Genomic DNA, 14061 nt, shown 5'->3' with positions numbered 1-14061 from the left:
TATCAACTGATATCTAATTAATCCTTACATAGATCTCCATCTTAGAATTTTCTTTCTCTCTTTCTTTGGTCAATCATCTCCTGTTATCACTCCTAGAATAAGCTCTGTTACATTTCCCTTTATTCCTGCATTTCAACATAACCATGTTGGAAAACATATATAACAAGACATACAAAGTTGGCAAGAGTTGCCAATGCAGCCACATATAAAGTATGATTTCATCATGAAGAGATGGAGATCTATATACAAATATTTACACAATGTGAAAACAGAAGGACCCTGTCTTACAGATAGTTTGAAAAGATTCAAATCAAATTGTAATTGATCTCAAGTTATACACTTTAATTACCTTTTGAAATCAATATATCAATTGAGTTTCATCTGGATCAATTGCAACAATTTGAGAGGCAGGGCACAGAACAGACAGGCTACAGCAATGAATATGCTACTAGTTATGAAACATAAAACTAAGGAAATAAAGCAACGTCCTACTAATGGAAAAGCTGAAATATTGTGGGATACACTGTACATATAACTGAATAAATACATAGTACATGCATCATAGAATTATGATGGCTAATACAAATACTAAAATGTGATTGATCAATAGCTGGTCACATGATATATACTACAGGGATCTTTTTTTCACGCCGGGTCATCTTTAATAGTCATATTGACTAGCTGGTCAAATAATTGAATACATTGTCAATAACTTTCATTTACGCTCAAAATTAATGTTTGTGAGTTTTTCTTATGTAGCTGGAAGAAAAAGGAGACAAAGATTTATAACTGATTCCAAATATACAAAGGGTGTAAAGACATTTAATTCAAGTTCAAGGCAAAGAACGATGTTAAAATCATTATTTAAAAAAATGAAATAGATGTTACTGTAACAATGTAAATTTGGAGATTAACAGTCAACCAATAACAGAAAAAGTTTATTGTAACCTAGATTTAACAATACATTCAAATTGGTTTTAAAATTTCAGTAAAGAGATTTCAAAATCAATTCTGAAATTTCAAAATTGATTTGTAATTCTGAAATTCATTTCAAAATTTATTTCAAAGTTAATGTGAAAAAAAAAAGAGCATTTTTTAATGCTTTTAATAGCATACTCTGGTAAATAAAACAGAAATGAAGAAGAATAATTCATTCAGAATTGAATTAACACCAAGGCAATTAAATAAATAAATGAGAGCCTTTTTGTTTAATTGACTGATTCTAAGGAAATAAAATTGATCTGCAAGCCTTACATTTTAATTTTCCGGTAATCAATTTGATGAGAGTAAGGATAAATCTTAACAATAATACTTGAAATCTTTACAATACAATAAAGTTTGCAATACTAAGTTTAATGGTGACAAAAAGGTTGCATGTGAGTAAGTGAATTCTTACATCAAAAGAGATTTCATTTCTTTTAAGATTTATTACAGAAAATCTGAATATTTCCTCTTACAAAAAAAAAAGGTGTGCATGAACAATCTCTCCTTTGTGTCACAATAAGTTACAGTACTGACAATCTTAAGGCGACCTGATTTCAGAATAAAATGTAGAATTTGAAGCTAATATTGAGACTTGGAATATCTTACTGTGTAATGTTCGAAATCATCGTACGAATACCTATGTTCCAATCTGTGACTATGCTATCCTTCTTAGAATAAAAGCTAATTTAATATCTAGACGTAATGACGTGATAGCAGTCGTACGATTGGCTACGATTTAAAATTAATTTGGCTTTACTCCAAAATAAAGGTTTGCAATCTTTCAAAATGGTTATATTAATATTCTTTCAATTAATTTTAACCTCAAATGAAATGATATGTTCCATTCATCAAAGTGCGATTTGTTCTAAAAACAAATCGCGAACAGTTGTAAGGTGTGCGGTGGCCTTTAGCTATTTAATGACAGGGGCTCCATCATGAGCTATAAATTTTATCAACTGTATTTTACATTTTCGGAGCAGAAAAAAATGCATACTCCATACTTCATGTGACAGAGTGATCATGTGATATCATCAGACAATTTGCACATAGTCTGGTTTGCTCCTTGAAGCAACAAAAACTTCAGAATACTGTACCTTTATTTCATTTTTTATCCAGTGGATATATTCTTATTCTTTATCACTTGAATAATTCATCTTTTTTATTACATTAATCAACGTTATGGTATAGTACCTGGTACCAAGTATCAGCAACATCCGACTTCATGAAATCTAAATCTCTATGATAGTCATAACATGTAATTATGGAAAGATAGCAACACAGAAATTGATCGAATCTCAAAGATGATAGTTATTGATCATTACATCCTAGTCATGCAGACTAGTGGGAAATGTAACTAAAAAACACAGCAGTTGACAGAGAATATTGTTTCAACAAATACATCAAGGCATAATAAGTGAGATATAAACACAGCATCTACTTTAAAGGCACATGGGCATCCAGTGTTAATGGGTATCTGGTACCCCATGGCGCTTAGCAAAACTAAAAATAAAACAAATACTGATTTGGTTCTTTTACTGGCCAATGTAATTAAAAAATAGCAATGTTGCATACACTTAAAACTGTACCATTATCCTTATGACAAAATTTATCTTCTTCAGGTTAGAATAGATGAACAACTGATAACATCATAATGTGATCCTTGTCAGAAAAAGTATTCAACAAAGACTTCTCAAACTAGTATACTTTAACACTTTTCATCAACTTAGTAATTAATAACATTGAGATTGTATTTACATAGATTTATATTTATTCATATAATTCATTCAGGCATTGGTGCTTGAAAGAATGTATAATTGCTGTGTACTGGCTCTGTTATGTATTTGCATTAATCTGTTATGGAAGAGAAATTAATACAGTTACAAGAATCATTGAATCATCAGATGTTAACAGCTTTCAGTAATATCATCAAACATTCTAGTGAATACAAAGAGAAAATGATGGATGTGCATTTTAAATTTACTCTACACGTAAATAAAGTAATGTCATTGACTTACTACATTTTATTTTACAAGTTAATTTCATAAAGAAAATTATTCCATATCGAAGGGAATTTACCCTACCAAGAAATCACAATTGTACTTCACATTAATACACTTTTTTTTTAATATACAACAAAATTAAATAAAACTGACAAACACTATTCTCCCTATCATCTAAAAAAAAATGTGACTGTATGTAGCAAACAAAAGTCAAAAGTGCAAATAATAACAACATATATGTAGTAAATAAAGAGGATTTAATAGGAGAAATTATAATTTGTAAACAAATTTTCCAGCATTACTCCTATGTGTTTACAATCGCATGCTCGATCTGTAATGAAATCATAAATCAGAAGAAAAAAATTCTGACTTATGATTTCATTACAGATCAAGCATGCATATAAGCATATATGGTTCCTTTTTCCACATTATAACATCTACGCACAGGATGATAAGACTGACAATAAGTTCATGACTCTTTTCTCTTGCTCTCTCTCTCTCATTGTTAACATCCTTGTCATGTTGCTGGTTATTCCAATAAAAATCTTTTACTGTCATATTTACACAGATAAGGCACTGTCAATTCCGTCTCGTCCTACGTTCATGCCAATTATATTTTAAAATATGAAACCATGCAAGCATTAGAGTACATAAGAAATGAGATTTATATGCACACACATTAACATCATCATGTGCAGCTATACACAGAAGGTGGATCACAGAGAAAAGGATAGAGAGAGAGGGAGACAAAGAGTCTAAAAAATGGATAAAGAGACTGAGACAGACAGACAGAAAGAGACTGAGACAGACAGACAGACTGAAAGAGACTGAGACAGACAGACAGACAGACAGACAGACAGACAGACAGATAGATAGATAGATAGATAGAGACAGAAGACAAATAGACAAAACAATGGCGCTTATTATCATATGTATATAGAACAGGGAAAGGAATGAGGTAAGAATGGCATAATTTTTTTCTTTTTTAAAACAAAAAAATGTGGTACACTTAAGCAGAGATCATATATCATGTAGATTACTAGTAAATGAAAAAAAAAAACACATGTGAGAGGTTTCTTTAAAAGCAATGGTCATGTTTCTAATTTGAAACCTTAATGCAGAAGTATCTGTGGTTCATGTACAAAAATTGAGAAGGAACCACAGACTTCCCTGGAGATCAAAGTAGAACAGGCTGTTCAGCAGAAGTATAAATGAATTAAGTCCACAAAAAGCTTGAAATAAAAAACAAATGTAGTGACAGAAGAAGTTTGAATGTGGCGGACATACTCTTTACCAGCCCTGCATAGGCTCTGGTCAAGATCCAGAAAGATATTCAATTATGCGGTTACCTCACAGATATTGACCCAAATCAAGTCAGTAGTATTTTTCATGAAGTAGGTGTTCACTCATCTTCTTGTTCATGGAATATATTCCATGAAATAGCAATGAGGATCCAAATCACCCTATGACTTTACACAGCTGGATGTCACTGTGTGTATATAGACATACTTGTCGACTGGTTTCTAAAAGCATTAATTGCCAAAACATTCAACATATTCGTCTATTCAAAGTTTACTATAGTTGATAAAATATACAAAATAAGAATATACAATTTGACCTCCTTGTTCTATTCATTAGCAAAACTTTTTCCCATGCAAACAAGAGCACAGAAGACAAAAACAACATTAAAATAGTCTATTTACATACAAACCTTGGTTGGCAGTGTGGAATGGAGATGAAGGGGGGGAGACAATGCAGCACACACATCACAGTGGAAGGCGGGTAGTACCATTAGGGTTTTCTCCGTTTGGTTCGAGGACTTTCCGGTACAGAGGGCGCCGGTCTTCTCGTTGTCCCTCTTGCTGTAGCCTGCCCTCTTGAGTTGGAAGATGTGGTAGACAAAGGAATTGGGGAACGATCTGTAGTAGAACTTTCAGCCATTTCTGTGAAGGAACAGCAAAATGAAAGGTGATTATATTCATAATTTTGTTTTATTTTAGATTGACTATTCAAAGACAATAAAACAATGTAAACTGCTCAAAATATTCAACTATGGAAAAATCTTTAATTTACCAAATTATCCAAAATCAAATTGATTCAATTTTTACTTACTGATTTTTTGATTGACAAGAGCAAGCTGTTCTTCGGCTTCCTGGCAATCCCGTTGCTTGGCAACCATATCCGCTGATCTTAGGGCCGCCTCCTGCACCTTGTATTCAACCTGAGCTTGCTCACGGCTCTTTATGGCATGTATGATCTTTTCCAGGATTACTAAAATACATAAGGAACAAAATCATAAGTGCATATTAACATGTTCGTTCCAAGATTTGAAATTCCTTAATATACAATATACTCTAAGTCTGTCAAGAATCACTAATTTAAATAAAAGTATTACAAGAACAGTAAGTGTTTTTTAAAATAAACATTTATGGTAAATTGAATGAAAACATACCAAAATATAATACAATTTAATTCATATGATAACACTACAGAATTTGTTAATGTCAAAAATGATAACTCAACTCCTACAATGGCACCAATTCGCTCTGTTCTTTCATGATTCAAATTTTTTCTTTAAATATAGTTCTTGGTTTGTAATTCCCTTGTCTTAACAATTGTACCCTTCTTGAGAATGCATCAGAAGCCTCAACAATAGAGACCTTCATTTTTACAGTAATAAAGTATACTTTCTGCTTCATTGGCCACTAAATGATACAATCAGTAAACTACTTCAGTAGTTTACTGTATTTTGGACGAACACAAACAAACTAGTAATTGGCATATATGTAATTCCATTTCTTAATCTTGCATGTTCATATTTCTATTGTCATATTTGGGCAATTTCATCAAATTAACCTTTTATATACAACCTACTCCATTCCATGATCTGCTCAAGCCGTGATAAAATGAAAGCATTACATCTCACGGCCAAGCATACGCCAACAAAAGAAAACATAGTGTACTGTGAAGCCTCTGTACTGAATCATTCTTAGCCATGAAAGCCTTCAGAAGTTAAAGCATTACAAGTTTTCATATTGAACAGAATACAGAGACAAGTCATTTCAGGAAGGTCACAAAAGTAGTGGGTCAGAGGTACATAATTTATGAAATTATCTGTTGATTAAAACCACTGAATGCGTAATGAATGAATGAATTTAAGATAACTGAAACATAGAAGTCCCATTTTCTTCAAAAACTGTTCAGGAATGAATTTGCAAGCTATACTCTGCTGAACATAGCAATATCTGCATTTCTGTTTCTGTTTATGGTAACTCCCGTAGAAACTCGGCAGGACAGCGTTTTCCTGGTAAACGCCAAGCCAGCATATAACCAATTACCTATAGGAAACACTTTACGTCTAGGTTAATCAGTCAAAGTGGCTGACCTTACAGATATCACTCTCTGGCCTTTTTTTTATCAAAGTGGACCACATGACCCCATTTGAATAACATGAGATTGTACATCAACATTATCATTCAGTTGAGACTACTTCTTCCCATATGGACTCACCCATCTGCTTCTCGAGAGATTCCAGCTCCTTGGGAGGAGGTTCTCCAAAGACGCATCCCCTTAGGTCTGATGGACATCGGTTCTGAAGTCCTCCGAACTTTCCGTTACCACGGATACGATTACCATCACGGGTGAGCAGCGTTGGGCAGTGGATGTACTTAACGATCTGATAAAGGGACAGAAACAACATATAGTACACTGGTGCTACTCTGAGATCAGCAATCTGTATATTGATTTGTATGAACAGTTCTTAGCTAGACTCTATCCATTGCTGTCTCTCTTATTTGTTAAATTTGCTCGAACTTATAGAAACAGTAATTAGCAAATAACCACATACTTTCAACATGAGTACAGTTCAGGATTAATATGATTACACAAGATCACCGAAGAAGTAAGAGACATTTGATGTCCTTACAACAAAGTAATATGATTCCTTTGTATATAGATCAATAGTTCCCATGAAACAACATGTCAAATTGAAATACAACCACTTTCTTTTTAGCTTACCGATTGCCTGTATGCTGTCGCATCATCTAGGGTATCTAAGAGTATGGTATCCTGTAGCAAGAGACTGAAGGCTGCAGAAACAAAAATGGAAATATGCAATATATTGTGATTTGTTTTAACTTAGTGATAATAAAATGTAAATACATAACCATCAAGACCATCAAAACCATCACAATAGTCATTCATCATCGTTATCATCATCATTCTCATCACCAACATCATTATCATTGCCATCACCATCACCGTCCTCGTCATCATCACCACCACCGCCATGAACATTATAAACATTACAATCATCAGCACTATTATATCATCGTCACCATCACTGTTGCTATCATCATCATGAACATCATTATCACAATCTCCATCATTATTATCATCATTTCAACTACCATCAGCAGCATCATTGATGTCATCATCATTACCATCACCATTTCTATAATGATCATCATCGCCGTCATCTTAACTATCATCATCAAATACCAGTTACTTTTTGAATTACCTATTTTACAGTTTGCTTCATGTCCTGTGAACCTTAGTAGATGTCTTGCATAGACCGGGTTGCCTGGTGGAGTATGACCATGCTTCATAGGAACTCTCTTGTGAGGAAGAGGCCTACAAAAACAAAAGGCCATGGGAAAATTCAATCATTCACATCCATGTTAAATAAAGATGTATTTTTTTGCAAGGATCAAGTGTGAGGGAAATAAAACGATTTGGAGGTGCATTAGAACAATCAACGAGACTGTGTGAGTTCATCATTCGTCTCGCCTTATATTTGTAAAACATTTGTTAAAGGCATTGGCTAACACTGATTTGACTTTTTTTAAGCTGAGCTGCGAGGTCCCATTTGTTACCTGTGTCTGTGATAAGTTACAAAAATGAAGCCCAGAAAAAATCGCGTCTGAAAATATTCATTATTCAGTGCTTCAAAAAAGTGAAATATAAAGGGTCCCGAAACACCATATTAATTTCATCACATACACTTATGTGTTCTATTATCGCCACGATAGAAATTATACATAATCTTTTATTATAACGTATCAAAAGCATTTCTTTTGATTTTTGGTTGGTTTCAGAGTTTTTAGGTTGACAGAAAGCCATCCATGTGCATATTTCATCTCTCCTTATGTTTTTTTTATTACATGTCTATAATGTTTTCTTATGCTTTTAAGATATTCCCACATCAATGTACAAAAGTACCTTATACAAACATGCACACATAAATCATTTATTCCTTTTCCCTTAAAACATTTTTATATGATGCATCTTATCTGAATACATTTTCAATATAGATATATGTTTATTGGAGTTCATCTAGTGTGGAATTTATTTCCATTATGCAGAGTAAATACACACTAATAAGCTTTCTCTACCAAAATTCTTGTGGAAAAGAAAAAGTTTTACAATGCATACTCACTTATCCCACTCTGTGAGGCCCTTTTTGTAGATGGACTCGATGGGAAGAACCTGCTGGCGCCCTCTGGTGTTTGCAAACACCTCTTTAGCTTTAGCAACTGTGGTGGTGAGGACACAGTCTAAATCCGATGCCATGTGCCATGATAAGACATAGGCATCATTCTCTTCCTCTACTTCAGCCAAGTGTGCTACCTATGGAGGGTGCAGGGGATAGGAATATAATTAGTGTGAACACAGACTGATATAAGTGATCAATTATTGTGAAAGCACGTACTGATATCACAGAACAATTAATGGGGACATACACTGATATAGGAGATGAACTATGGTAGTAATATATATGGGACTGCATATTAGCAACAGAGATAATTAACCAAAACACATACTGATATAAAATGAAAAGATGAAATATGTGGAACTATACATTACTGAACAATGAATTAACTATGTGGGACTACATGCTGATTTACATTACAATTTTCTAATGCATTTCCCCAAAAAATTGGATATTATTCGCCCAGTTTACAGTTTTACTCCTATTGACAGCAACACCAATTATTTTGTGGTGATTTTATCAAGTACTCTGGATTATTTCTAAGTTTAGCTCTATACATGTGTGTCCAAATCCATTCAAAGATTTGACCACTGTTCCCTGTTATTAAGCACCCACAAATAATCCACTGGACCACAACAGAATATAGGTCAAAAGATTACAATAAAGAGATCAAAATGCATGCCAAAAAAATGCAAGAAAAAGATAATAACTACACACCTTTCCGAGTATTTCGCCATCGCGTGTCTCATACCGTTGCATCCCACACTGCCTCCTTGGTTTACTCCTCAACTGAACCATCTTTTCTTGAGTAGATGTCATATATTCTTCTGCTCCTTTCCTCTATATCATGAAACAAAACAAATTGTTTAGGTTCCAATTTGATGTTTAATGAAACTGATGTTGATTATCAACTTAAATATATTCACACGGCTAACAAAATAAGCTGTGCTAAAAAGTTAGTGAACCCACCAGAAAAATGAAGATATTTCAAGTGTTCAAGTTCTGCCATGGTTTAGATATTTAATTGAAAGGTCAGGATTACATTCAATCAAGTTTGTTTCTCTGGGCTTGCCGAACATTGTAGTACTATTGTCTCCATTCAACACTTAGTTTGAAGGAGGGCATTTTCTGGTGGGGTTCAATAACCTTTTAGCACCACTGAACATGTATCTCTACTCGCAACCCCTCATAGATTTCTTATTTCATAATAGATTCATATGCTTTCAGGGGCTTCCATGATTAGATTGTACATATTTGTATTATATTGATAAAGCTTGAATTCTGAGACATCTCATATTAAGAAACAGAAAAAAAAATCACCATCGAGGATGCACTTATAACTATTTATATGAAAAGAAGCAACACTCTAAAATACTGCAGCTTTTATTTCACGTCTGGTTTTGATGAAATATTCAGTAATATACATCTCAATTTTCTCCATTTCCTTACCGTTGCTATCTGGGCGACTCTGACCCCATAATGCTTCATTTCTCCACGTAACTGGACCTCGTGCCTTGCAGCATCCTCAGCAGATTCTGTTGAACAACAAACAGAAAAGGATAATTGAATGAAATACGTAAATGAATATATATACAGCGTGAGTATACCATAGAAAGTAATGCATTATTTCAGTGAAGACTCCTAGATGTTCCTACTTGTTATTTCCATGTGAATACAATTCCAAATTTTTTATACAGTCCCCAATTTGCTCTATACATTTTATTTCCCGAGTAATAGAAAAATGTAAGAGGAAATTGTCTACATCTTTTTTTTTCTCAAATGCAGAGTAATACCTTTATCCTATTCCATTACTACTGATAAAAGCGCAGGGCTCTTTAGCATAAAAGTTTGCGATCAATCAATGAATGAAATTGACCATTCAAGATCATTGTTGCATGAACAATTTGTTCCAAACACTGACCTGGAACCAATGAGAACTCTTCTTTCTCATTTGAAATCAATCACTAACTTTTAGGTTACATAGACATAAAGAACACAGTCACATAAACATATTTCATCACATTTGACATAACTATAGAATTATGATTAAACTTATCACATCTTTGTGAATAAAGGTCATTTTCTTAAAGAAAATTCATTAGTTTACTTTTACTGTTTGGAAGCTTGTAAACCAATTAATGAGATTTCCAACTTATCCAATGCCAACAGTAAATCCCTGACTTCCTTATGTGGACTACTACCTTTGAACATCTGCAGAAGCTGTTTTTTCCCATCAAACAATTCCTTGTATGTCTTGATAGAAGCCTTGAGTGTGTCTCTCTCCTTCGACAGCTGTGACATCCTCTGCTGTTTCTTAGCATCTACATACACAAATAAAGCATTTGGGAGAGTCAAAATTATAATCAACCATATTTCTGCTACCCCCATTTTTCTTAATTTCTACCTCATTTCAAGGACTACACCAGTCATGATATCTATGAGATTGCACGTAAGTCTATGGCTTATAATCCCCTACAAGGAACCTAGTAATAATACATGCCTTGGCAAAGGGCACTAGTATAGCAGGTGGAAATCAACCAGAGTCTCCGCATGGCGAGACAACCCTCTTTTAAATAAGCGATCAGGCACTAAAACTCGATGTCATAAGATTGGATTTGCATTAAAAGAGGCAATACAAAAATACTATCCAGTGAGAAAAGAAGGTACACAGCAATAATAATTGCTATTCCTCTTTGATACATTATCTCCAGTTGTAAAAATCTGTCTCGACCACACAAACTGTATACACATTCCCTGTTGAGCAACCCAGCACAATGTCCACAATAATCCCTACCTCCAATGACTGGAATGATAAAAGGGTTCTTTTTCAGGAAATCACATAAGCAGCTTCTAAGAAACAAGGGTCATAATCATATTCGAAACAGTAATCATCATCATCATCAACATCATCATCATCACCATCATCAACATCACCATCATCATCATCACCATCATCATAAAGCAAGAGACATACATTTAGCATGACCTTACCGTTATAGAAGAGGAATGGTTGAATGAACGGCTTGACTTCAGGTCCATTGCTCTTCAGTGAGAAGTGTAATTTATACTCACTCCCATCATGGCCTGGTGTATTCTCTTGGATAGAGATGTTCTGATATCAAAGAGGAATTAACTTACTAGTTATGTTTTTATACAATTTATTCTGACCTCTCATGTTTGAAATCTGTAAATTGTAGCCAAAGAATATTTCATGTTTGATATAGAAAGACCCTCCTGTTTTAGCAAATCTTATGTCTATAAAAGCCACAATTTAGATAATCCTAGAATATATGCTTTCTCATGTACACAAGGACATATTATATATTTTAGATTTTGGTACTGAAATAATCAGTAACATCTACAGATTCCGAAAAAACATAAAACTGGAACTTGTTTCAACTTAGAACGTCTAATGAAGAAACATAACATCTCACCACACCTCAATGAATTTGTTTGGTAGAAAAATGATCATCAAACATCACTTTTCTCAAAATCACTATTCTTCAGTGACGGCCTTTTGTCTTTCAACCCTCAATTTTTTTAATTTTCAAGAACATGCATACTGATATCAAAGAAGCAAGGCTCAACTAAACATGAACTCTATAAGTAAATACTGAGGTAAATTTTTAATTAAATATCAAACTACAAATAGATTATACATCATTACTAAGGTAGATATTGTAGGAAAATATCAAACTATACATGAATTTCAAATCATTTCGAAGTCTTAAAGAAATGTTGTAATATCAAACTATACACATATAATAAGTCATTACTAAGTCTAAGGAAAGTGTTGTATGAAATGTTATCTATCATTCAGGCAAGGTCATCAATCACCTGCACATTGAACGTTCCTAAAATTATGTACATAAAGGCATGGTCACACCGCCCGAGCGTCGTTGGAGTGGTCGCGGAGCGGAGAGAAAATAATCACCACTCGCTACCGTTCACCATTTTCGATTTTGATTGTTTTGTTTTTTATTTTTGTTATCGATTTTTTCCCCAATTTTGAGAGCGAAAATCGACCCTCTTTCCCTACCGCTCCACGACCGCTCCAACAATGCTCGGGCGGTGTGACCAGGCCTTCAGAAAGGAGGAAGCTAAGATTTGAATGTACAAAACAGATTATAATCATTTTACAGAAAGCCCAATCAGCAACTTTATAGAGAGAAGGGAGGAGAGAAGGAATAAAGATGGGTGGAGAAGGTGAGGGAGGGGAAGGAGATGAAGATGGTGGAGTGGAAAGGGGGTCAGGGAAAGAGAAGGGAGAGCATTTCACAAAACAAAGAAGGGTGATTTTCACTGCCTAATTTGCTCTCAGCCAATCAGATGAAAGGATTTGTATGTGGAAATCAATGACTAAACTTTTCATGAAAATGAAGCAAATTTCATTGACCTCAATGTTACATTGGAAGGAGAGGAATATTAGATAGGCAGTTCAAGAGTGGGGGGAGGGAGCAAGCATGGAGTTGTTTGATACTCACCTGTATGAAGCTAATGCCTTTATTCAATGGAAACTGCATCATACTATTATTGCCTTGGAGTTTGGGCAGCTCTGCTCCATTGCTGCCCTTCATGTGGACTTCAATGTTACCCGCCAAGTCTTTGCCGGTCAAATTTCCAAAATCATCCTAACACAGAAGAAAAATAACAGAAGACATTAATAGATTATCACTTTAAAGTTTTCTTTGTATAATCAGGGCCTGTAACATGAAGCTAAGCGATCAATCATACATTTTATTTGTACAATTGATTGTAAGATGATTGATTGTATGATCAATGTAATCAATGTTGAAAAACAACCCTCTGATTATAAAACGCTTAAGCTTCATGTTATGAGGCCCTGCAGTTACTTGCTTGCAATATCTTTCATAACATTAACTAACTAAACTGGGGAAACAATACAAAGATCAAATAATGTAAAAATAGGATATAAAAATACATTGATTGAATCAAAACATGCCTTATGCAATGTTGGACTTATTTTATATATTTTTTACATATTCCATGTTAACAACATGGGAAATAACAGATGAGAGACTTACCACGAGCTGTAGTCTAAGAGCTTTGATGAGAGTTCTACTGTGTGAGCGTGGTGTATTAGAGACAGTGGGTGTAGGTGGGGCTATCTCTGGGATCAGTTTGATAGGAGGACCAGGCTGGATGTCAAACCCAATCTGAATACACACAAAAAAACACTGATTAAAATTGAAAACATGACTACTCAAAACATGTGATGCAATCATTTTTGTTACATGGCCATGAAATGTTTTACTAGATAAAAATAATAAGTGAATAAAGTGTAAGAATAAAGGATGGCAAATATCAATCTTAATTACCACAGTAAGTATCACAGCAAGTATGGTTTACTCATGATTTCATGAAATAACAGAACATATGACAAACTAAGCAATTCTTTGTGTACCTTTCAAGAGATTCTCAAATTTTCAGTTTCATACATAGTAAACCAGCATTTGTTATAACCTATACTCTATTACAACATAAAAGGAACAACATAAATTAATTTGAATGTATCTCAACCTATTGACTGCAACAAAATAACCATGAGGAATTCAGTTTCTTTAT

The 14061-nt window shown here is 34.0% G+C and overlaps 1 protein-coding gene across 1 annotated transcript in view; it reads right to left on the bottom strand.

Annotated features, from left to right (window-relative positions):
* Nucleotides 1-1212: 1212 nt before the first annotated feature.
* Nucleotides 1213-14061, bottom strand: part of LOC121426705 (structural maintenance of chromosomes flexible hinge domain-containing protein 1-like) — a 58556-nt gene continuing 45707 nt past the window's right edge. Inside the window, exons 32-43 of the mRNA XM_041623080.1 lie at nucleotides 13521-13652; nucleotides 12960-13106; nucleotides 11467-11587; nucleotides 10677-10796; nucleotides 9925-10010; nucleotides 9193-9315; nucleotides 8422-8612; nucleotides 7504-7616; nucleotides 7002-7072; nucleotides 6495-6660; nucleotides 5097-5255; nucleotides 1213-4927 (exon numbers count right to left, since the gene is read on the bottom strand). Of these exons, the coding sequence (XP_041479014.1) occupies nucleotides 4776-4927; nucleotides 5097-5255; nucleotides 6495-6660; nucleotides 7002-7072; nucleotides 7504-7616; nucleotides 8422-8612; nucleotides 9193-9315; nucleotides 9925-10010; nucleotides 10677-10796; nucleotides 11467-11587; nucleotides 12960-13106; nucleotides 13521-13652 (1581 nt within the window). The 3' untranslated portion in view covers nucleotides 1213-4775. The remainder of the gene's footprint in view (nucleotides 4928-5096; nucleotides 5256-6494; nucleotides 6661-7001; nucleotides 7073-7503; nucleotides 7617-8421; nucleotides 8613-9192; nucleotides 9316-9924; nucleotides 10011-10676; nucleotides 10797-11466; nucleotides 11588-12959; nucleotides 13107-13520; nucleotides 13653-14061) is intronic.

This window comes from Lytechinus variegatus, chromosome 1 (genome assembly GCF_018143015.1).
Source record: "Lytechinus variegatus isolate NC3 chromosome 1, Lvar_3.0, whole genome shotgun sequence".
Lineage (NCBI taxonomy): Eukaryota > Metazoa > Echinodermata > Echinoidea > Temnopleuroida > Toxopneustidae > Lytechinus > Lytechinus variegatus.
Note: the sequence above shows the minus strand (reverse complement) of the source record. Positions and strands in the feature narration are given on the sequence as shown.